Source organism: Oryctolagus cuniculus, chromosome 21, assembly GCF_964237555.1.
Source record: "Oryctolagus cuniculus chromosome 21, mOryCun1.1, whole genome shotgun sequence".
Lineage (NCBI taxonomy): Eukaryota > Metazoa > Chordata > Mammalia > Lagomorpha > Leporidae > Oryctolagus > Oryctolagus cuniculus.
The window spans coordinates 16,253,068-16,276,270 of NC_091452.1; the positions used below are offsets into that span (position 1 = coordinate 16,253,068).

At 57.3% G+C, this 23,203-nt stretch overlaps 1 protein-coding gene across 12 annotated transcripts in view; it reads right to left on the reverse strand.

Annotated features, from left to right (window-relative positions):
- Positions 1-370: 370 nt before the first annotated feature.
- The window catches only part of PXN (paxillin), a 50,598-nt gene continuing 27,765 nt past the window's right edge, over positions 371-23,203 (reverse strand). For 2 of the 12 annotated variants that reach the window (XM_070065994.1, XM_017349573.3), the window contains exons 2-12: positions 12,078-12,304; positions 11,678-11,793; positions 11,152-11,288; positions 10,836-11,037; positions 9,892-10,027; positions 4,949-5,050; positions 4,528-4,698; positions 4,236-4,409; positions 3,628-3,709; positions 3,368-3,516; positions 371-2,590 (exon numbers count right to left, since the gene is read on the reverse strand). In XM_070065994.1, coding sequence (XP_069922095.1) covers positions 2,324-2,590; positions 3,368-3,516; positions 3,628-3,709; positions 4,236-4,409; positions 4,528-4,698; positions 4,949-5,050; positions 9,892-10,027; positions 10,836-11,037; positions 11,152-11,288; positions 11,678-11,793; positions 12,078-12,304 — 1,763 coding nt within the window. In that variant the 3' untranslated portion in view covers positions 371-2,323. Of the gene's footprint in view, positions 2,591-3,367; positions 3,517-3,627; positions 3,710-4,235; positions 4,410-4,527; positions 4,699-4,948; positions 5,051-5,703; positions 6,013-6,247; positions 6,515-7,475; positions 8,343-9,891; positions 10,028-10,835; positions 11,038-11,151; positions 11,289-11,677; positions 11,794-12,077; positions 12,305-12,521; positions 12,671-13,696; positions 13,896-23,203 lie in introns of those variants that run through there. The other 10 variants (XM_070065995.1, XM_017349576.3, XM_070065991.1 and 7 more) reach the window with 9 other exon arrangements.

Sequence of the window (23,203 nt, forward strand, 5' to 3'; positions counted from 1 at the left end):
ATCACAGCCTGGTCCTGGCTCTGCTCTCGCACAGCAGTCTGCCTGTGCTTGTCAGCTCTCTTGGGAATTCTTTCCCTCAGACAGCTGGTCACCCGCAGGTCTAGGTAAAGATGCCCTCAGGGAACCTAGTGAAAGCACCTATGGGTGGGGCCTGCTCCTAGCAGGGCCCTATAACTGCTCCCCAGCCTCCTGTCACCATCTTCCCAGGAGACAGCAAAACTCTCACAGGGGCCAGGAAAGACCTGTGACATCCCCAGGGCTTCTGGCTTCAGATAAGGGAATGTCAATTATTTACCGGCAATCTGGTGGTCCTTGGCTCTGGGGAGGGTTTGGTCTCTGCTGGGGCCCCAAGAAATGGCACTTACACAGGTTGAAAATAATGGCAAACTTTATTGGCATACATCACAAGAATTGAAATGGGAAAAGCCAGATTAGAAGTTTACACAGGATAAAAAGATTGAAGTCAAATCATCAGGTAACCATTGACTCGGGGTGGGGGGGATAGAGCACAGAAGCCCCAGCCCCTCTCGGGGAAGGGCCCAGGATGGGTCACTGTAAACAGAGCGTAAGGCCCGCGGGTGGAAGTGGAGACAGCCGACCTTTGGGGGAACCAAGCTCACCTCCCCACACCTCGGCCACAAAGGAGGCAGTGTCTCCCGAGACCCCCGTGCACTCAGCCTCTGCTCGAGACTCATGGTTTGGTCTGCATCTCCCCACTGTAGACCCTCCGGGGTCTCTTTCCTTTGACCAAGAAGCCTGGGCCTGGCTGCTCCCGCTTCAGCTGTGGGAAGGACAGCTCTGGGGGCTTTCTGTGCCTCCAGTGGGGTCCTTTCCCTCTGCCCCAAATCCCATCAGGGCCCCGTGCAACAACTACCTGGGACCTGCTCCTCAGACCGACCACCTGAGAGCCGGCCTCACCTGTAAAAGGGGAGAAACCCCTACCCAGACTCCAGGGAGGGAAGCCCCAGTGGAACCAAGACCCAAGAGAGCCTTGTGATCTTTAAAGTCAAAATCAGACTCCAGCTCTGCTGAGGACGCACAAGAACCCAGAGGCGGTGAGGGGGCCGGGAGTGACTGCTGGGGGTTCTCCTTGCGGCCACAGCATCCACGGGGGAGCGGATGCTCCTCGCGGCTTACTCGCACAGGGAGCAGCCCACCAGGGTGTGCCTCCCTTCCCTTCCCCCAGGAATAGGACAGATGAGGTTCAGAAGTTCAGGTCCCAAAGGGCCAGGCACCCTGAGGCCAGCTTTAGCCAAGAGCTCACTGGCCCAGGCAGTTACAGAAAGGGTTTCAAAATACAGCAGTTTATAAAACAGTCCTGGTGAGCTGTGAAGGCAAAGAAGGGGAGGTGCAGAGCTGCTCCCAAGTTCACCTGCTTGTGCTAAGAAAAAATAAAATACAAACTGCTTCCCCACCCCAAGCCCTCAGTACAAAGCAAACTCCCAATCCAGAGCCCCGGCGCCGACGGGCCCAGTGGCGGTGGACAAGGAGGAGACTACAAAAGGGAACATCTTTAAAATCTCTTCAAAATCATTTTGTATAGAGAAGTAAAAGCAACTCGGGAGATTAAGAATTCAAACCTCAGTGTAGAAATCTATCAAAGTCGGCAGATACAGTGTCCAGGACTGCCGGTGCTCCCACCTCACGCCGGCCGTCCCAGGACAGAGGGAGTGGCTATAAAATGTTATTATTGCTGGACAGGCCTTTCTCAGTAGGACCAGAGCAGTTACAAAAGGGCACAGGGAGGTGGGGAGCAGTCACCCCGGCCTGGGGAGACGGAAGGGCGGGAAGGACACGAGGAACCTCCCGTGGCTCCGTGGGCGCTTCCAGCCCTGGAGGGATGGATCGATGCTGGCATTGTCTGGAGAGAGCTGGGGATCCCCCAACACTCTCACCAGGATAGTCAGGTTGGGGTGAGGGGCAGACAAGGATAAAGAGATGCCCCATCTGACCCTGCCTGCCACCCCCTGCTCCAACTCCACTACCAAAATACAAGTAAGAGATGGCTCCAGTGTGGGGTGCTGGCCTAGCCAGGCCGGTCCATGGGGACGGCATGTGGTGTAGGATGGGCCCCAACCTCCACCTCCGGGAGGGGTGCAGGGTGGGCACCTGGGGAGCTCCACAGGAGGAAGAAGGAGGCCCAGAGGTCCCGGCAGGGGCAAGGAGAGGCAGGCAGGCGCCCTCCTGGCTCCTCCCATCCTGCCCCAGCTGAGGATGAGCGTTCCAGTTCCAGTCACGGTCGTTCGCCCCTCACCCCTGGGCGAGGTCTCTGGGTCACAGTAGCAGTCGGGGATGCTGGGCTGGGGGCGATGGCCAGGCGGGCCTAGCAGAAGAGCTTGAGGAAGCAGTTCTGACAGTAGGGCTTGTCGTTCTGCTCCTTGAAGGTGCCCTTGTTGAGCTGCTTGAGGCAGAAGGCACAGACGAAGTGCTCGGGGTGGAACTTCTTGGCCATGGCGGTGATGCAGCGGCCCGTGATGGGCTTCTGGCAGCCGGAGCACAGCGAGCCGCGCCGCTCGTGGTAGTGCACCTCACAGTACGGCTGCCCGTCGTGCTCAAAGAAGCTGCCGTTGACAAACGGCGTGAAGCACTCCTGCCGGGCAGAAGACAGGGGCGGGGGCTCAGGGGCTGTCCATCCTGGCTGGGGCCCTGGCCGGCAGGACAGGGGCAAGAGACGGTCCTGGCTGTCCCACTCGCAGTGACTCCCACTTGCTAATCAGCCCCTGGGTGCCGAGTGCTGTGCTATGTGCTCATTTAGTTCTTCCAACACAGACGGCAACTGAGGCGTACCAGTGAGGTTGCCCTGGGTCACCCGGCTCCTGAACTGCACAGCCTGGGCTCACATGTGAGTCTGACTTCTGGGCACCTACCCAGGTGGCTGTGACAGTGCTCCCGGAATCCCTGACACTGAAAACAAGGGTCTGTACTCAGCTCCTGCTGCTAGATTTGTACTTGGAGATCTGCATCCATGTTTAGGACTAAAAAGTTCTGAGAAGTCCCGCACGGAACAGTGTTTCCCCAGCGTACCCGGTCCAGAGAGCCCGCTGCAGAGTCTGTGGGCTTCACTGCCCACCAAGATGCACTTTGCAAGCTGCCTGCCCAATACCTACACTGTCTCACGCGACTCTCACACTCAGGCCCAGGCCCTCGGCACTGGACTACGACAGATGACATGTCTGCCTGGCTCCTAGTCTGTCTCAGCATCAGTACGAGCCCTGCTCAGGACCTGCTGGACTTGGGGAATGTACCTCCTGCTGGTCACCTCTCGGGGGCCTCCACACTGGACGCGAAGAGTACCACAAGGGAGACGCTTCTCCCGCACTGACTGCTCCAGCCCTCCTCCAACCCAGACGCAGAGGAGGCTCCTTACCCGGCACACAAAGCACTCGGGGTGCCACAGGGTGTTGAGGGCCGAGATGTAGTTCTCCAGGATGGCCCGGGCGCAGCCGCCGCACTTGGGCGCAAACATGTCGAAGTAATCCTTCCGGCAGTAGGCCTTGCCGTCTTTCTCGTGGAACCCTGAGCAAAGGGAGTTCAGGGGCAGAGTGAGGGCCTACAACCTCAGCAGGGCCTCCCAGCCCTGCCTCCCAGCCCGCCCCCAGGAGCTTGAGTCAGCCCACCGGTCAGTACCTTCAGGACCAAAGAAAGCTCCACACTGGGCACAGAAGAAGTGCTCAGGGTGCCACGTCCGGTCAAGGGCTGTCACCACTTTCTGTGAAGGCAAAGTGTGGGGTCACGGCCAAGACTCACAGGCAGGCTGTCCTCCCCACCCCTCCCCAGGCTCACAGCCAAGGAAAGAGAAAAGCACTCTCAAGACCAGGGCCTCTCCCAACAGCTATGCATATCATGAAACCCTCAGATTCACTGGAGGATACAACATGCTAGACTCTCTCGCCTTTACTCTTCACATGGGGTCGAGAGCATAGGTTCCATGTGACTCCAGTTTTCTAAGAGAAGGAACACGGGCTCAGAGAGGCTGGCACTTCCCTAACATCACACAGCAGGAGGGTGAGACAGCCAGCATTTGACTCCATCTATCTGTGGACCGGGCCCTCTGACTCCCAACCCGCTGCTTCCCGGCAGTGAGACTTCGGCATGGGACATGACCGCTTCAAGCCTCCCAAGGCAGCACCTGCACCCTCCGAGAGCTACCACGCAGATGGAAGAGCCAGTGTGGGAGCAGGGCCTGCACTACGGATGCCACCGCTGTCCCTGGGTGCTGCAGGGCGGGCACTCACATCCAGGATGGGCCCGTTGCAGTAGTAGCAGCGTGGGGAGAAGAGGTTGTGATAGTCCTTTTCACAGTAGGGCTGTCCGTCCCGCTCAAAGAAGTTCCGGGATCCGATCTCCTCCTGGCAGTGAGTGCAGACGAAGTGCTCGGGGTGCCACGTCTTCCCCATGGCGGTCACAACCTGAGGAGGAAGACGGAAGGTGGCTTAGGGCTGTGGCCTACCACGGAGCCCACCACCCAGAGGGGCAAAAGTCCCCGGCCCACTGCCCACTCCCTCCTCTTTCTCTCCCCGTCATCACCTGCCCGGCAATAGGCTTCTTGCAGGCCCCGCAGACCCCTTTGGCAACTGTGGCAACGCCCAGCTTGTTCAAGTCAGACTGCAGGCTCCCCAGCATGCTGTCCAGCTGGCTCCCGGGCTTTGGGGGTCCCCCAGGGGGTGAGCTGCTCCCCGTCTTTCCCTGGGCCATGAACTGTGGAAACAGGGACAAGTCAGGACTTCTGAGGCTTGGGGTAGCACATTTCGTTTACCAGATGAGTGACTATAGCAAAAAGGACTTGACTCTGGGGGACTGGAGAGCCTTCCCTTAAGGCAGGAATGACATTGGCAGGGCATCCTAATGGTTGGGGGGCTCCCAGAAGTCAAAGGGCTGATGGCACCAGGCTGCACCGTCCAGGGGAATACAACAAGCAGAAAACTGAGCGCCCAGCCCTGTCACTGACCCCTCCCTCGTCTTGCCCTTCCGGACTGCTCTGCCGGCCGTTCAGAGGCCAACTGGCCGCCCAGCACAGCTCTCCGTCCACTCTTTGTTCCAGGCCTTGGATCTTAGATAGGGGAGGAGATAAGAAGAAATTTAATTAAACAGGAAAGAACAGGACCTTGTCATTGGGCTGTTGCACACGAGGGGATTCAGGATAGGTAAGAAGATGTTTCCCCCACTGGCAGAACTAAAACCAGGAGGAAAGATCTAGAGTGAAACAGCCCCGAGAGAGAGAGAGAGAGAGACAGACAGACAGACAGACAGACAGACCGACCGACCCAGGGCGAGATGCAGTCAGGGAGGGAGGTAAAGCCCACCGCAGGCCTGGGACCCCCAGAAGGGGAGGTGAGTGGAGTCAGTAAAGTCAGCAAGTACTGGGCTGCCAGGGGAGAGCGTGAGTTTCTGATTTCCTTTCTGGGAGCCTCTCAGATGACAGCCTGACGCAGGTCCCAGACAGTGGGGGAAGGGCAGGCAGAGGGGAGGCCCCACTAAAGCAAGGGGGCAGCTGGATTCCCAAGGGCTGGGGCCTGGACATCAGATTCAATGGGGTCCAGGGTCAAGTCCTAAGGGACTCTGGCTACTGCATCAGGGCTGTGGGCTCAGAGACAATGTCTGTGTGTGTGTTTCTGTGTGTGTACATTGAGTGGGGGCATAGCCCAGGCATCAGGACAAGGGACAAACAGGTACACCTGGAGCTGGGGACCCCGGGAGGCCTGCCTGCATCGGGGGGAAGAGCGGGTCCTCATCGGTCTGGCAGCCCACGGACCTCACACTGTGAGGTGCAGGAGTGGGGGGGCTGGGGCCCTGCACATCGCCCTGGGGCTCTGCCCTTGCACTCTGGACCCCAGGAGAACCATAGGTACAGGCGGAGAGCCCCGGAGGGGAAGGAGGAGGCAGGCTGGGCAGGGGAGAAGAGCTGCAGGCCGAGGTGTCTTGGTGATGCTGGTGCAAAGGGACAGAAGGAGGAGAAGCCAGGACAGAGGTGGTTCTTCTCAGGGGGATGGGAGAGCCAGGAGGGAAGACAACCTAGGAAGGAGAAAGAAGGGAGAGATGAGGAAGAGGGAAGCAGCTCGGCGAGCACAGGGGGCAGAAAGGTGATGTCCCCAGGCTCTCCCTGGCCCTTCCCACTCTCGCACCACCGTACAAGGCCGCATGATGCAGGAGCCCGCCCTAGTCACCCCCAGTGTCCCTTCCAGCCAGCACTGGGGCTGGGGAACGCTGCCGCCCCAGCCTGGTCTAGCCCTCAGCATCTCCTGGCTACCTTCTCTACAAGCTGCCCCCCAGCCTGCCTCCCGCGTGGCTGCACGGTGATGACGATGCCCTCAGTCAGCCAGTCCTGGGCGGGGGCCCCTGCTGCCTCCTCTGCCTCCGGCTGGATGCCCAGACGACCCTGCAGCTCTGCGATGAGACGCTCCTGGGATGGGGTCCTGCTCAGGGTCGCAGGGTCCAGCCGGCGGCGAGGGGAAGGCTCCCGGGACATGGGGTGTGCGTGGCCTGTCTCCCGGCTCCTCCTGATCACAGAACGGATCTGGGGGGGAAGGGAAGCTGTCACAGTCCCACTCTGGGCTTGGGCACAGCGCTGCTCAGCCCACACTCAGGCACCAAGGGAGAAGGGCAAGGAAGAGCTAAGCTGAGCAGGTGGAGGCAGAGAGCGGCCAAACTGGCCCAGGAGCTCAGGCTACAAGAGATACCTCTGGCCCAGCATTCATCGCCAAGTCAGCTCCCAGCCCCAGGAAACTTAACTTCCAGGGGTCTCAGCTTCTGCATCTGTAAAATGGGGTAACAGTTATCTTCTTGGCTTTCCTCACAAGGTTATTCCAAGAATTACCACAGAGGATAATAGGTAGGTGCTCTAGACAGGACAACAGAATTCTCCCTTGCTTGTATTATATATAACCTACTTGTTCACACTGTTTTTTCTTTTCTGTTGCTTTGCTTATGTTAAAGGCATAAAGTTTTGATCAAGCAAAAACCAAGCAATAACATCAGATGTGGCTTACTGAGGAGCCAAGTGCTGTGCCCTAAAAATTTTCCAGGAAATCATCTCATTTAATCTTCTAGACAACCTTGGAGGAAAATGGGCCATTACTACCCCAGTTTAAAGATGGGAAAACTGAGGCTGGGAAGGTTCTCCAAGATCACACAGGTAGCAAGTGCTGGAGGTGTGGCTTGTGTCTGGTTCCAAAATCCATGCTTTGAACCATTCATTTCACACACAGACTGTGCTAGGCAGCTCATCTCGAGGGAAAAGGCTTCAAGAAGCAGGAGATGGGTGGTCACAGAGAGAACACTAGGGTCCAGGGAGCTCTGCGGGCCCCAGAGGAACCACTGCCAAGTGCTGGTCATCAGGGTTGCAGGCCATGGTTATCGGAGCATTTTCTGTCCAAGCAGACGTGGGCGGAGTGAGAGGCTGCATGCAGTTAGCAAGGAGTGGCCTACACTCAACCCGCACGGGGCCATGCCTAGCAGCTGTGCGAGCTGGCGCCTGCCTGGCCAGAGGTGGAAATCCTCTCCGTGGCGCTGGGTGTGCCCAGGACCGTGGCGTGTGGAAGCTCCGATTGATCCTTCCTGGCCTCAGCAGTCTCTCCAGTGGTGCCCTTTGGGATCCTTGGGGTCTCAGGTTCCTGGGATGGTCCAACCAGGCTTACCCACTTGGGCACCTTGCCACCCAACTGCTCCTCGTCGACAGGGGGAGGGAAGCTGCTCCCCAGCCCCCTGGGTTGTGTCCTCACCCTCTGCTTCTGTTGGCCACACTCCTCTGTGAGACTCCAGGTGTCTGGGAAGATGGCCTGTCGGTCCATGGCCACAACAGCTGGCTCAGTTACTTCCTGGAAGCTGCAAGCAGCTCCGCAGGTGGTCTTGGGCCTGGACATCTCCAAAGCCCATGGCCACGCCCCACTGGCATCCATGGCCTTCTCTGGACACACAGGGTTAGCCAGTGGCCCCCGGGGGTCTCCAAACTCCAGGGAATCTGCACTCCTAGTAGTGGGTGGAGTGTGGCAGGGCAGAGCCCCACAGAGCTCATGTGTGGGTTTCAATAGGTCCCTCCTGACTCGAACTTGGCTCTCGGCACCAAACGGCCCCAGGGATCCCTCTACAGAGGGAGGCCTTGAGTTGGGGGAATCAGGAGTTACCCCAAGGCCAGCCAAATCAAGCCAGCTGGGAGCCCCAGGAGGCAGATGGCCCCGACTGTGTTGCTCAGTGCAGAGGACCTCCTGGGTGTGGCCCTGGCCTGGGAAGGAGGATCTGGAGGCAGATGGCACAGGAAGAGGAGAAGGAGTAGGGGGAAGGGTGTGGTGTGAGGACGGAGCTGAGCTGGGCCCCAGGGAGCTCAGGGCCACAGTGGAGGAGCTGGTCTGCAGGAAGAGGAAGACAAAGGCAGAGGGGAGAGGAGAGAGAAAGGGGGAGAAGTGAGGCAGGATGTTCCCAGCAAGGGGCGGGCTCGGCCTTAGGCTCTGAGAGCCACCATTTACACTGACCCAGGTGGCTGCAAAGCTGAAGCCTGGGGACTGACCCTTGAAGAACAGCCAGACCCCAAAAGAGGCCTTTCTGGGCTTCCCATCCATGGGCCTCATGAAACCCAAGCAACAGAAAGCAGCCACTAAGCCACACTTGTGGGCGCTCTCGGTAGGTAAGGGAGAAGAGCCTAAGGTGAGGTGGACAAGAGTGTAACAGTTCAAGTTCCGGCTGCTCCACTTCCTACCCAGCTCCCTCCTAATGAGACAAGGAAAGCAGAAGAAGATGGTCCAAGTACTTGGGCCTCTGTAACCCACGTGGGAGATCTGGATGGAGTTCTGGGTCCCCAGCTACCCCAGCCATTGCAGCCGTTTGGGGAATGAACTAGTGGATGGAAGATCTCTGTGTGTCCCTTTGTCACTGTTTTTCAAATAAATAAATTAAAAATAAATAAATAAATAATCCAGAAAGCAGCTATAGCCTTTACAGCCCTAGGCCAATGCCTAAATCCAATTTACTTGCTTCTGACTGCGGCTGCCCAGAACCGCTAGCTTAGAGCTGGAGCCTCAGCACTAAGGTCGTGAGCCCAGGCTCCACCTCCTACTCCCAGCCACACTGTCCCGCCCACCGTGAACCCCAAGCCGAAGGGAGGCATCAGGGCCGGGAATGCACCGCTGCTCGCTGCCTTTCTCATGTTCCCCAGGTCGTGCCTCAGAGTCTCCAGCTGACCACGTGGAAGGGTAGAGTCAGCAACTGCAGGAGAGGCCTGTCAATATCAATCCCCACCAAGGCTCCACATGCTCTAAATAAAACATCACAGCCTGGCAGGCCCAGAGAGGCCCGCAAGGCGGGGGGAAGGGGCACCTCAGGCAGGGCTGGCCCACTGAGTGGCCTGACCGGTTAGGTTTCCCACACAGTGTGCCTGTGGGAATGCTGAGGAAGACAGAGAAAGGCTGGAGGCAATCTAGTGAGGGAGGCCAGAGGCAGAAAGAAAGATGTGTTGAAGACGGCCAGCGTGGGAGGAGATGGGACTCCAGGGCCAGTGACCTCTCAGACACGGGCTCCCATGGCCTAGCAGAGCACACCCTCCCCCACCAAACAGCCACCAACAACAGGGCCCTTTGTCCAGAATCCCAGCCTCCTGATCCCCTGGACCTGGGTGCCTGGGAGTGCCTAGGGAGGAAGGAATGTCCCAGCTGAGTGCTTCTCTGCCTTCACTGTCGGCCACAGCCACTCACAGCCACTCCAACCCCCCCCCCCCACACACACACACAGACTGGCCTGGCCTCCCTGCCCTGCATCCTGGAATCCTGGCAAGGCCAGGGCATTGCAGGGGCCCCGGCTCAGGGACAAGGCACCTGAACACTGAGGCACTCTCATCCTGAGGTAAGGGAGAAGATTGGGGGGAGGGCAGTTTAGGGCAGGAAGGTGGAGGGGTCCACTTGGCACCTTAAAATCCGACAAGGAGGCCATCAGCTCGTCCAGCTCCCTGGTGGCAGAGGAGGCCGAGATGCGTGTCTGCTGCTGGCTGGAGGTGACTCGCTGCGGGCTGCTCATCTCCCCCTGGTTCACAGTGATGGCAGGGCTGCAGGGCAGGCATGGCATCAGTGAGGGACCGAGCCCAGCCACAGGCTTCACAGGAGCTCAGCCCAACACCTGAGCTCTGGCACTGGGGTCCTGCTGCCTCCAACCCTGGGGAAGCCCACGCTGCCTAATCTTCCCTGCAGACTCATCACTGGGAAGGGGCTGTAAGCCAAGGGGCCAGCACCCCAAGAAGAGCTGACTTGGGAGAAAGGACAGAGGTTTCAATGGCCCCTTTCCTCGGAATCCTCCTCCGGCCTCCTGGCCCAGGTGAGAGCTCACCTGTCAAACAGCCCAAGCACCCTATGTGTGTCCTCCTCCACGCTGCGTGCAGGTGTGAGACTGCTACAGCAACACAACAGCTCCAGTGAGAGCTGGACTTCACTAAGCACTGCGTGTGCACCGGGTGCCATGAGCCAGAAACCAAGCTCTTTCCATGTGATGTAGTCTCACCCCTACTGGGAAGATGGTCTTATCCCCATAATCCCATTTCCCCAGATCCCATAACTAAGACTCTAGAGTTTGGCAGAGTCAAGATTTGAACACCATTACATGGCTCCAAAGGCTGTGCTAACCACCAATGAGTTATCGGCAACCAGGTCTGTCTTTTTCCAACTGACAGTGGCTGGCTGAAGGCAGGGATGGTGTCTGTGTGGATCTACACTATACTACACTACATACTTCTATACTAAAAGACAGGCACTTGCAGGAATGGGTGACAGCAGGGCTAAGATGATGGACACTGGAGGCCATGGACTGTCAAGGCAAGACCCTCCCCTCCCCAGGCTGGGCAGAGCCCCACGAACACTCACACGGGGCTGGGCACGGAGCTCTCCAGTTCGTCCAAGAGGCTCTCCACGCTGGGCCTCACATCCTCCAGGCCCCGGCTCCCATTCCGTTTAGGTTTTTCCTTTGTCATCGGCCCGGCTTTGCCCCCCAGAGGGCTGTTGTTCTCCGGGATGCCATAGTGGGGACTCAGGGCCCCGGGCAATGGAGGGCTGGAGTTGGTCTCATCTTGAGGAGAGAGAAAGAAAAAGACCACTTAGTCCCAGAGCCCTCTGGGGATACAGAAGCTAACAGGTGGGCTGTAGGGTCTGACAGACCCCTGCCCCGGGGCCCCAGTCCTACCTGCAGGAAAGCCTGGGGGGTTATGCTGCACAGCATTCAGTTCCAGCAGCAAGCGGTCAAGTTCAGAAAGGTTGCTGCCCAAGGAGGAGCTCATCACAGTGGGTGAAGGCTCAGCCGACTTCTGCTTGTTGGGGAAGCTTTGGGAAGCAAAGACAAGACAGTGACAGATATACCGTGGCCTCGCACTGGCTTGAAGGTCCCCAAATTCTCAAGGAGAATAAGGGAGGAAGTAAAGTCTCCCCCACCAAGAGGACAGAGGATAGGGAAGGGATGTGGTAAGAAGAGAGGAGGAAGGAAGTCTTGCTCCAGTTCCTCCACTACTCCAGTTCCTGCCTGGGCAGGACACAGAGATGGCAGTGACAAGGTAGACAGGCCAGGCAACAGGCGCATGAGCTGGCCAGGAGCCTTAAGGCCATCTGCGGGTTTAACCAATGCCCTGGAGGCAAAACCCTGGGAGGCCAGCACTGGCCAGGGACCTGAGTTCCAGAGCCGGAGGAGAGGTGCTGGGGAGGGGCTGAGGCTGTACCTGTAGACGTGTTCCTCTTCACCTACTCGAGAACACGGGGAACCAACGCCGTCCTGGGGGTTGGAGGCACCAGAAGTTTTGGCACTGGAGCCGTACACGGGCGATGGGGATGGCGGCTGCAGGAACAAGAATGCTCAGAGGGGACAGGAGCAGCCCGAGTCACTCCCAGGAAGCTCCTGCTCTCAGCAGTCTCACCAGGGAATTTCCACAGTCTGACTGGGATACTGGTGATTAATACTTGGTCACTGCCCCCTTCACGTGGTGGGTGGGAAGAGCAGCATCTGGTTGGCGACAGCCTGGTGCTGATCCTACTCCTCCATGGGCACTCCACACCCTTGCCAAACAAACTCCTGTTGCCCCCAGACCCCAGGAGGCTTCCTGGCCCCTGGCCCCACCTTACCTGCTGGTGGATGAATCGGGAGCTGCTGGGCTGCCACTGGTCTAAGGGGTCAAGGACTGCACCATTGAGGGCCTCGCTGGACGGGGGTGGGGGGACAGGGGGCGGCACAGCAATCTCCTGGTAGGTATGGTTTCCAGTTGGGTAGGAGTAAGGGGGCTCCTCGGACAGGAACACAGGCCGTTTGGAGATGTGGGAGGTGGTAGACTCCAAGTCTGCTAGCAGGGCGTCTGCAGAGAAAGCACAGGAAGCAGGTAAGAGCCGAGGATCCTGGGAACTCTGCTGGCAGTGCCCCGCCTGCCCGCGCCACAGGAGTTAATGTCTTCTGAGCACCTGCCCCACCCAGGAGAGAAATGACCGGCCTCAGGACAGGAAACTGCCAGCCCAGCCCAGCCCGGACAAGAATGGCTCCCAAAGCTGACCTCTTCTCTGCGCTGGGAGGCTTACCTCTGGGCTGCCCCTTGGAACTTGCCTACCTCCGGGTGGCAGGCGCCTGGCCCCCTGCTCCCTCCCGACACGGCTGTGCAGCTGGCTGGCGTGAGTGAGAAATGCCTGCCTGGAACTCTGACTCCTCAGGGCACGGAGGAGAGAGTGGGAGGGAGGGGCCCCACGTCATGGGGAGGGGACGGGCAGTGCCAGGCCCTTACTTAGCTTCCAAGAATTCACACTTTCTCAGCCCTGGGACCGGAGGGAACACCTGGGGTGGGACCTGCCATCCTGAGCAGGTAGGAGCACAACCCGAGGCTGCGGGCTCTTTGCTAGGTTCCAGGCTATGGAGTGAGGTGTGTGGGGAGGTAGCGGCTGGAATACGGCTGGCATAGTGGCCAGGGGCAAGACTGCTCTGCTCGCTGTTTCTGCTGCAGCCTGGCAAGCAGCCCGGCCCCACAGGCTCGTAGGCTCCTATTCTGCTTTTAACAGCAGCAAGGGAACGGAACTGGCCCTCGAGTGTAAGCTTCCATTACCCAGGCAGCCAGCAGCCAAGTAGGGGCCCGGAGTTTCCCTAGATGGGTACAGCCAGAGGGCCTGGGTGGAACCATTGACCCCTCCCCCCTCCCTTCCTGGGACCCTCAACAGAACTACAGCGCTGACAGCCTGGCCCCAGATGCCACGCCCTCATTCCTGCCATGCTCCCAAACTTGCTCACTCGCAGCTCCCCACGATGTCCTGGCCTTTGGGATCGTAATCATCCAAAGAGGATGGCTATGTTTAGTACCATTCAAGGCATCATACGAAGCGTGTTGCATACGTGGTGTCAGTGAATCCTAACTGTGACCCACCCTTTAGAGAAGAGGAAGGTGGGCTTGGAGAGGAAGGGGACTTGCCCCAGGTAGCAAAGCCAGTGAATGGCAGGAATTCTGTCTCCTTAAAAGCCCCGAACCCCAAAAACCCAGCCTGCAAGAGGCTATTGTGTCCCAAAGGTGATCCTGTATCTTAAAAGTTCAACTTCTTGAATGTTGGAGGTGCAAGCCTTAAAGCTGCTGGTCGGATCCTTCCTCATGGCCCACACCCTCACTCCCTGGAGGGAAGAGGGAAGCAAAGCCCCCACCCAGGCCTCCATTCACGGGGCCAGACCTTCTCCCAGCTGCCTGCCCTGATCCCTCCCGCCAGGCCTCCACACCTACCCCAGGCTCCTGGTCAGATGGTCAGAGGGAAAGCCTGTTCTGATCTCTGGAGCCCAAAGTCCCAGTCTGACTTCCAAGGAAGTTCCTGACTTCCGAGGAAGGTCGCTTCCTGCAGCACCCTCCCACTCCAGGTCCTGTGGCGGAGGTCTGGCTTCCTGCCTCCAGCAAACAGGAACCAGAGGGAGTTGATATGTGTCTAGGTAACTGCGGAAAAGGAACCAGTGTCCACAGCCAATCCCAGTGGCCCTTGCAGGGCCACACCTGCTGCTTGGTTTCACACAGCTTCCCTTTTCCCTCCGGGCCCAGCCCAGCAGGGGCGAGGTGCCCCCTTCTCCACTCTGGGTAGAGCCAGCTGGGAAAACCACAGGAAATGCCCCCCAAAGCAGGCAACTAGCGCAATTCTGGAAGGGATGGCAAGAGCAGCAGCTAAGCCCGAATGCCTACCAGGTACTGCGAGCTTCCCCTGCACTACTGCATGCCTCCTTAGAATACCAGACAGACAGTAAAACTCAGATTCAGAGTCCTTCCCCACAGCCAAGGCCAGCTGCAGTAACCAAGCTGGGCTCTGAGCTCAGGCCTCTCTGGCTACCAACATTCAGTGAGACAAATGGTTAATCTTCCCTGCCCACTCCATCAGACAACCTCCGCCCTCACTCATGTGCGAGTCCAAGTTTGGCTGATTGGCTGACAGACTGGATTCTATATTATGACTGCAATTTGTTCTTTAACTTTTAATTTACTGGGGCTAGCACTGTGGCATAGCAGGTAAAAGCTGCTGCCAGCTATGCCAGCATCCCAGCTGCTCCATTTCCTATCCAGCTCCCTACTAACGTGCCTGGGAAAGCAGTGGAACATGGCCCAGATCCTTGGGTCCCTGCACCCATGTGGTAGACCTGGAAGAAGCTCCTGGCTCCTGGCTTCAGCCTGGCCGAGGCATGACTATTGCAGCCATTTAGAGAGTGAAACAGCAGATGGAAGAATATATCACTCGCTCTCACACTCTTGCTCACTCTCTCTCTGCCTCTCCTCTCCTCTGTAACTCTTTCAAAGAAATAAATAAATCAATCCTAAAAACAAACAAACAAAAATCCAGAAAAAGATCTTCCTCCAAAGAGGACAGGGTAGGATCCAAAGCCTGAGTTTTCCTCCTAAATCTTTCTGGGTGGATTCTAGGCTAGACATGAAAAGGACAACCTTGAGGAGAAAAGTAAAGCAATAAAGTTAACAAGCATAGCATGGGTAGCTGTTAGGGATAAGACACACTACTTTCCCCCCAGTTTTCCACAAACTGTTGTCAGAGAGAGAGAAGAACCCCAACAAATACCTACAGAAGCTACAGTGTCTCCCTACCCTCCTTCATCCTTGCCTGGTGACTGGGACATGTTTTGGTGACAATATCCCCTGAAACACCTTCTCGCAAACTCCTCAAGGAAGAGAGCCAGGGACACGGGAGGCAGCCCAGGAGCAGGCTCCGAGCTCTGCTTCAGACTCCGACGGCTGCAAACACCTGCTGTTTCCCCACAGGCTGCACAATGGTTAAGGGCCAAAGTCTCCCCGCAAGCTGACAAACTCCTCCCCTGGCCAAGTACACCCAGCCCAGGGTTATACAAAGGAGTCCACGAGCAGGGAGGGCTCTATTCCATCCGGTTTCCCCAGTTTTCAGATACAGCAATGGCCTTTCACCTTGCTCAAAATACCCCAGGAGCAGAGATTCCCTCTGTCGTACCCCCCCAAGGAAGGTGCCCCTCTTCAGAGAAAAATGTATTCACTCGTACCCTGCAAACCAGGAACAATCCTCCGTTCCCACCTGCCGGGAGGTCAGATTCCAGATACTCTGCCTGGAAGAATCCAGGAGTGAGCCCTCATTCAAGCAAAGGAAGCCCTCAAACTTCTTCACATCACTCCGTTAAGGTTCTGGCTCCACCCTCAGACCCAAGTCACCCTATGGGAGGAAGCTCCCCCTGGCCCTCCCATCCCCTTTCTGCACTCCGCAGACTTGGTGCCTTTCTGGGCTAGCTGACCCAGGCCCAGGCACTGGCATTCAGACAGGGACAGCAAGAGTCCCTGGGAGAGCCCATGCTACATTGGGGGGGGGGGGGCTCTCTAGAGGCTGAGGCCAAAGTCCCCAGCAAGCCAGGGACAAAGGCCACAGAGGTGGCCCTGGTAAGGAAGGGGTGCAGAGGTGCAGACTGCCTGTCGCTGTCCACTAGAGGGCACCATTGACCCGACAGCTGCCTGCCACTGAAGAGAAACCACAGGCAACCTCAAGCCAGCAATTTTCCAGAGAGCTGGGGAAGACCTGGGAGCCCCCAGCCCCTGTGTAGTAGTTTCAATTCCTAGAGAACCTGGCTGAGCTGGAAGGATGGAGCAGGCTGCTTAGAAAGAGCGTGAGGTGGCATGGGTGCTAAGATCCTGGGACTGTGCCTGAACTGTCATTTGGAGATGTGACTCAAGCAGCTCACAGGGCCCTGGAGGCCACAACCAATGCACATCCTCCCATTCAGTACCCTCTCTGCAAACAAAGCACCCCTGGGTGCCCCTGTCTCAACCCTGCAGCTGCAATAGATCAGGCAGCAGTGACTTTAGGTTGGGAAGAAATCCCAATGCAGGTGGCTGGGCAGCTACAGTACATGGGGGCTGGACCAGGAGGGTGAGATCCTTCCCTGGGCCCCAGCTATTAAACTAGAATAATCCTTAGGTCTGCCATCCAAGAAGGTGGGGCCTGAGGGGCCAGCCCATCTGCATTCCAGAGCACAGGTGGCAGCTGAACCCCTCAGGTTCCCAGCCCACAGGCATAGGGGAGGGGGAGCTTGTTCCCCAGGCCACACCCTGGCGAGCCAGGCTGACACGTGGCACAACAATGAGTTAAAGAAAATTAACCGAATCCTTCCACCCCCACGTACAGTGGAGAAACAACTCAAGGCTCCTTCACAAACCTGGCCACGTCTCACTATGTGATAAGGACTGTCAAGACCAGAGGCTGCAGCTGGACGGGCGCCAAGAGCCATGAGATAAAGGTCCATCCAGGGCGGTGCAAGTGTGCATGTGTGAGAGGAGGACCCAGGCTGCTCCAGTCTCTCATCTCAGGCTCCGCAGACTCTGGCTGCTACTTCTTGCACAGGGAATTCTGACTTGCAAGACTCAGAACTGCCCAGCAGACTGCTTCACTTCTCTTCTGCCTCAGTTTCCTTGTTGCCCATTGGGAACCCCACCATTTTATTCAGAGGATTAGGATTAAATGATGAACAGATACAAAGTGCTTCTGGAGCAAGGTGGAACAGAGCGCCTGGCCAGTAAACTGGAGTTGCAAAGCAGTCAGGGGCTCCCTTCCAGAGAAAACGCCTCCCACTCCATCCTACCCCAGGGCAAAGGAGCTGCAGCCTCGCCCCCAACTGGCAGAAGGGGCACCATTCTGGCAAAAACAAAGCTGGTGGGAGAAACTTCCCCACCAGGACTTCACTGCCAGATCCACAGGTGGGACGAAGGGGGTCACTGAGGCAGCTTTCTTGTCCCTCCCCAGAGCCCACAGACTCCCCTGCCTGGGTCCCTCGCCACCATGCCCTGGGGCCCAGGAAAACTCCACCTGGACCTGCCTGGTATTCTGCGGCCTGGCTGAAAAGAGGCCCACAGCAAGCACAAGCTCTGTGCAAGGCAGCTCTCCCCCTTCCCGCGGCAGGCCACCTTCACTCAGCTCTGCTCGCCCCAGGCCAGGGCTGGCCGGCTTCCCTAGGAACCGCCAGGCACGAGGAAGAAGCTGCGATCACAGCCCTGGAGGCTCTGGCACAGGCAACAGGGTGCTGCCACAGGGGCAGCCGTCCCTGTCTGCCATCTAATACACGTACCCCAGGGAAAACACCAGCTCCACCAGCCCCTGAACCAAGAGGGTCCAGAGAAGCCTGGCTTTGTGGCCAATCTAATCCTCTTGGGCACAGAGGTTTCAGGTCCCTGCTGGCAACCTGAGCAGCCCTGGTGGCCCAGAGTGTCAAACAGGCTGGTAGGCTCAGAGATGCAAGTGGAGAGCAGGGCTCAGCCCTTCCTAAAGAAGGAGCTATATAAACATCGGGACCTGCTCAGCGATGGTCTCATCTCAGCCCCTTCGGTAAGACGCTTCTCAATCAGGAAGGGGAGGACCGAGAGGGTGGGTCTCCCCTTCCCAGGGCTCCAAGTCCCCATCCCCTCCCCCAGGCTGGAGCACGAGAGCAGTTAGAGCAGAGGTAATCTAATCCGCAGCGGGGTGCTTTTCCTTGGTGAGTAACTCCCCAGGAATGGGGAGCCGGGTATATTTATCCTGATAACAGTCCTTGTCCTCAGAGGAAAGGAAGATCCTGGCCAGTAAGAGCCAATCCACAATCAGGCCAGGCCTGCCCTGCCCCCACCCAGCCCAGGGACCTGGACACGGGCTAGGAACTCAGTCTCCTACAGGCCCTCCCTGCCAATCCCGGTTCTAGTCAACTGTCTCCTCAGCTCAGAGGACAGGGGCCTTGCTCCAGGCCATGTCCTCAGCAGCTAGAATGAAAAGTGGTGGCAGAAGGGCTATGGAAGAAGGCAGGGAAGGGCTAAGCGGGCAGAGCAAACAGCCCGTGTGAGCAGGACTCCAGATGCCGAGATTCCAGGCCTGGTAGCTAGGTGCCATCAACGGAGGGAACGCGTAACCTCTCTGGATGTCTTCTCCGTCAGTAAAATGGGCAAAACTCAGATTGTCACCATTCCTGACAGTGAGCTCCAAGGAGGAAATAAGACAACTGTGGGGCAGATTTATACAGCCCTCTGAGTTCTTGGGGAGTTTGTCTAAATCCAAGACACTACTATTATCCGAATCCCAGGCAGGAACTGCTCTCCCCAAGGGGATGGACGCCAAGTGATCAATACCATAGTGTCATTTAAATATTTAACAGCCATGCCTGGAGGGCATGAACACTCAGCCACCAAATCTCCTTCCGCTGACTCATGCCTCGCCCAACAGGAACTGCCATTTTACTCTCCCAGCCCTAAAGGAAGTGTGAGCTGGGGGCACACACAGAACACCAGGAGGGAAGGGCCCAGAGTTTCCTAATCTGCCCATGGAGGGGAGGAGGTGATCCTTTGGATAGGGCGGGTCTTCCCTGGGCTTCCTGCCAGCCACTGGAGCCTGTTTCCTGTTTGTCCGGGAGCCCTTCCTTGCAGAGAGTGTGTAGACAGGTTCACTTTCCACCGTATTGGGTGTCTGGCTTTTGCCCAAGGTCACAGAGCACAGGTAACTGGAGATCGGAGAGAATAAAAGCTGAAAGGCAATTCCGGAGGTCACCCTGAGCTCCAGGCAAAAGCCCAACTGTGCTAGGCCCCGTCTGCACTATGCACTCAGCACTCAGGCTGGACCCACTGGCCTCTGGCTGCTGCAGCTCCCCCACCTTCCCAACCCCAACACCCCATCAGGCTCTAGGAAGCCACAGCAGTAGCAGGTGAGAAGAGGTGGTGCCTTTGCTCATGCTGCCAGCCCCAAGAACACATTTCACTCATCAGATCTCATCCCCCAGAGACGCTGGACCTTTTAAGGTCAAGTCTAGGGCCCCACTCCAGGCCCATCCCACAGAAAACACTGATCCACGTACAAAGACAGCCCCGACCCCAGGAGACTCATGTGCTGGAAATGCCCTTCCTCAGCTGTTCCAAATCCACTCCACTCCACTCCGATCCACTGCTGCAATCTCAGCTCTTCCAGGCAAGTGGATCTGCTGGAGAGCAGGGCGGCTCCTGGCCTCTCACCCCGCTAATCACCAACAGAGGTTAGGAGGGGCTCAGAGTGAGCCATCTGTCCCACAGAGACCCGAACCAAAAGTTCAAAAGTTTGCCTGGTCCCGGGATGAGCCGCAGCTTTTGCACGATGTCTAGGGGTTCCAGGGCACTAGTTATCCGATCCGAATGAGCACCGTCCAGCCCCAGAGGCCCGCAGGAGGGGCTGGCACTTCCCCTTTTCTCAGGCAGCTGGGGCCATTTCCCCAGTCAGCTCTCGCCTGCCCAGCTTCCCCATTCTCCTTCCGCCAGCACCTACAGCAGCTCGGCCCTCTCCTAGCTCCCACATGTTAATAGGTCACCAAGCCGCATCAGTTCCTCCTTCTCAGGGACTCTCCCCATCCTCATATGCCTGTCTTCTCACCACACGCAAACAACAGTGCCAACTGGCATCCAGAGCTTCTTGGACTCACTCACAGCTGTTTGCTCTGCACTGTCACAATCTAGCCCTTCTCAGCGACACCCTCAGCTTGTGTGCACCACTCCCACTGGACTTCAGGCTCTCTATGGGAGGGACTCCCCACAGTCCCCTGCAGACCTCTCATGGAGGACCTGGATGAGTGACAGCCGAGCTGGGGCAGAGTCACGGTATCACCCTCAACGGCTTCTCTCTGCCTACCAGCCTAAGGGTGGCACTTTGGTCTTCAGACTCTCAGAATATGGCCCCAAACCAGACTTTACCACCTCCTCAGCCCCTCTCTGTATCCCGCCTCTCCAGTCAAATGGAATCCCTTCCCCTCCTTCCCCCAGCTGCGAGCCATTCACAGCACGGAATGTGCCATCATCTTGGTGGTGGTGGGAGGGAATAATGGCCTTACCCCCAGGGGACAGATGGAGCCAGGGGTTCAGGAAGCCACCTGGGGATAAACCCCAAACACCTTCCCAGGACCACATTTACTGAAGAGCAAGAAACTTACATCAGTGCCTTAAATCAAAACAAGCAAGGCTACATAATGGAGTCAAACGCAAGATCCAAGTGAATGGTGAGATAAAGAGATTCAGAGACTTTTCCCACAGGCACTTGGGGACTCTGGTGGGCGATTTTAAGCAGCACCACAAAGCCCCCACTGTCCACACATAAAGCCACCCCTGTCCACACCGCAGATTTGGCTGCTCTGGTGTCACTGGGGGCTGGGACACTCGCTCAGCTCTTTGTGCAGCCCCTGGCATGGCAGTGTGGTGGTGTGAAAAGAACGAGCCTCCCAACAGAGGCAGATGGGTTCAAGCCCACCACTCACTAGCCCAAGTGACAAACTGCTAGATCACACTGGGCTTCAGTTTACACAGAGCACATGGTGAGGAATGGTCGAGAAAACATGTGAAAGCCATCATGCAGGCTGGGGATAAAATAAACGTGGGCCTCCCACTCTGACACAGAGGACACACTCAGTAAATAAATCCGCATCACTGATTTTCACCTCCCTTGAGGACGGGAAGGGGAGGAGCCAGAGCCAGGGACCACAGCCAGGGATCCTGGGAGCTGTGACAGGTCGTCACCGACTCTGGCCTTCTTGCTGAGCAAACCACTGACCTCACCCCCTGTGCCTCGGGTTCATTCCAAGTCCTCCTTGGAGAACATCAGCTGAGCCCAGAAGCCTCAATTCACTGCCTAGCAAGGGCAGAGCGCGCACGCGAGAAGCTGCAGGGCTCCCGGCTCCCCCCGTCCCTGTGCTTGCCGGGAAATCACAGCTCAGAGCTCTGTGGCCATGAACCCAGGTTCGTGACAATAGAAGCAACGGCTCAGGCTCCACAGAAACTCCCAGAGGAACAGGCCAGGCAAGCGCAGCCTCTGCTCCTGCCACAGGGGCCCTGGGCCCAGCAGAAAGCCAGAAAGGGACTAGAGTCAGGGCTGCAGGGCCAGGAAAGCTCAGGGTGGGAGTGGAGTAAGGAGAAGTGTGAAATAACCCTTCTGGGCCATCTGCTATGAGTCCAGCCTCACGACCCCACGGTACAGGTTAGGATTCAGAGGCCCATAACCACACAGTGATCACACCCCACAGGCAGGCTGAGTCCCCCACACGGACAGCAAAATCACCCATGCTCTTCCCAGGACATCCCACGGGGAGAGCAACAATTGCTTTCAGCAGCCACCCCTCACCCCACCTGTCACCACCCTTCGCTTCCATGGTGCCAGTCCCCAGAGCCCCTGCAGGAATCCAAACAGGAAGGCCACTGGGGTGCCACTGAACCACTGATGAGCTCCGGAATTCGGCGGGCTGCCAAGCCCCTGCACCTTACTGCTGTACAAAGGCAACTTCCCCCTGTGCTGTGTTCACAGTCATCCCTCGGTATCCACAGGGGGCTGGTGCCAGGACCCCCGAGGACACCAAAATATGAGAGCATGGTATCTGCATAGAACCTATATACATCTTCCCACACGCTTCAAACCAACTCTCGATGACTAACATGACGTACATGTTCTGTTAATGTTGTGATACTGTATTGTTTAGGGAATGATGACAAGGAAAAAGGTGTACATGTTCAGTACAGACACAGCCACTGCAGGGCTAACTACGTGGTGCACAATCTGCAGTTGGTGGAATCCATGGAGCCAGAACCCACAGAGCCAGTGGGCCAACTCTGTAGTATTGATGGTCCCATCAGAGCATCAGGGTGCAAGAAGGGGCTGGCCCAGGCACTGACCCCTGACCTCACTGGTGCAGTTTTTTTTTCTTAAAGGTTTATTTAGTTATTTGAAAGTCAGAGTTAGAGAGGCTGAGACAGACAGAGAGATCGTCCATTTGCTGGTTCACTCCCTAAAAGGCTGCAACGGCTGGAGTTGGGCCAGTCTGAGGCCAGCAGCCAGGAGCCAAGAGCTTTCTCCAGGTCTCCCACGTGGATGCAGGGGGCCCAAGAACTTGGGCCATCCTCTGCTGCTTTCCCAGGGGCATTAGCAGGGAGCTGGATTAGAAGCAGAGCAGCTGGGACTTGAACTGGCACCTATATGGGATGCTGGCACTGCAGATCACAGCACTGGCCCACATACAGTCGTCTTCTTTTTTTTTCTTTTAAAGATTTATTTATTTGAAAGTCAGAGTTACACAGACCGATGAGAGGCAGAGAGAGGTCTTCCATCCAATGGTTCACTCCCCAATCGGCCGCAATGGCCGGAGCTGCACTGATCTGAAGCCAGGAGCTTCCTCCAGGTCTCCCACGCGGGTTGCAGGGCCCCAAGGACTTGGGCCATTCTTCACTGCCTTCCTAGGCCACAGCAGAGAGCTGGATCGGAAGCGGAGCAGCCTGGTCTTGAATCAGCGCCTATATGGGATGCCGGCGCTTCAGGCCACAGCACCCTGCCGGCCCCTCATCTGGACAAGAGGGAGGGGCCTAGGTTTTTTGCTTCAGGGCACAGGCAGATCAGTGGCTCCTCAGCAACCACAAGAATAGAGGTGAGACAGGAACCATGAGGAGAAAGAGGCTCCACTGTATGTACCAAACCAGCCAACTAAAGCAGACAGAGATGGCTGGCCTAGACTCTCCAACCCTGTCAGCCTACATGTTCCTTCAGTAGACAGCCACCATCTCACCAGGCACTTATTCTACTGAACAACAAGCAGGCAGTCCTGCTCCTTCTGTAAATGCTGTTCCCACTTGCCCCGTGTTTCCGAGCAGGAGGATACAGAGTGCCCCAGTTTGCCAGGGAACACAAGCCTGTGCCTGACTTGCAGGCAATCAGCTGTGAAATGAGCATCACCAGTGCTTGGCTCCCAATTATAGAGAGCAGACAGGGCCAATGCA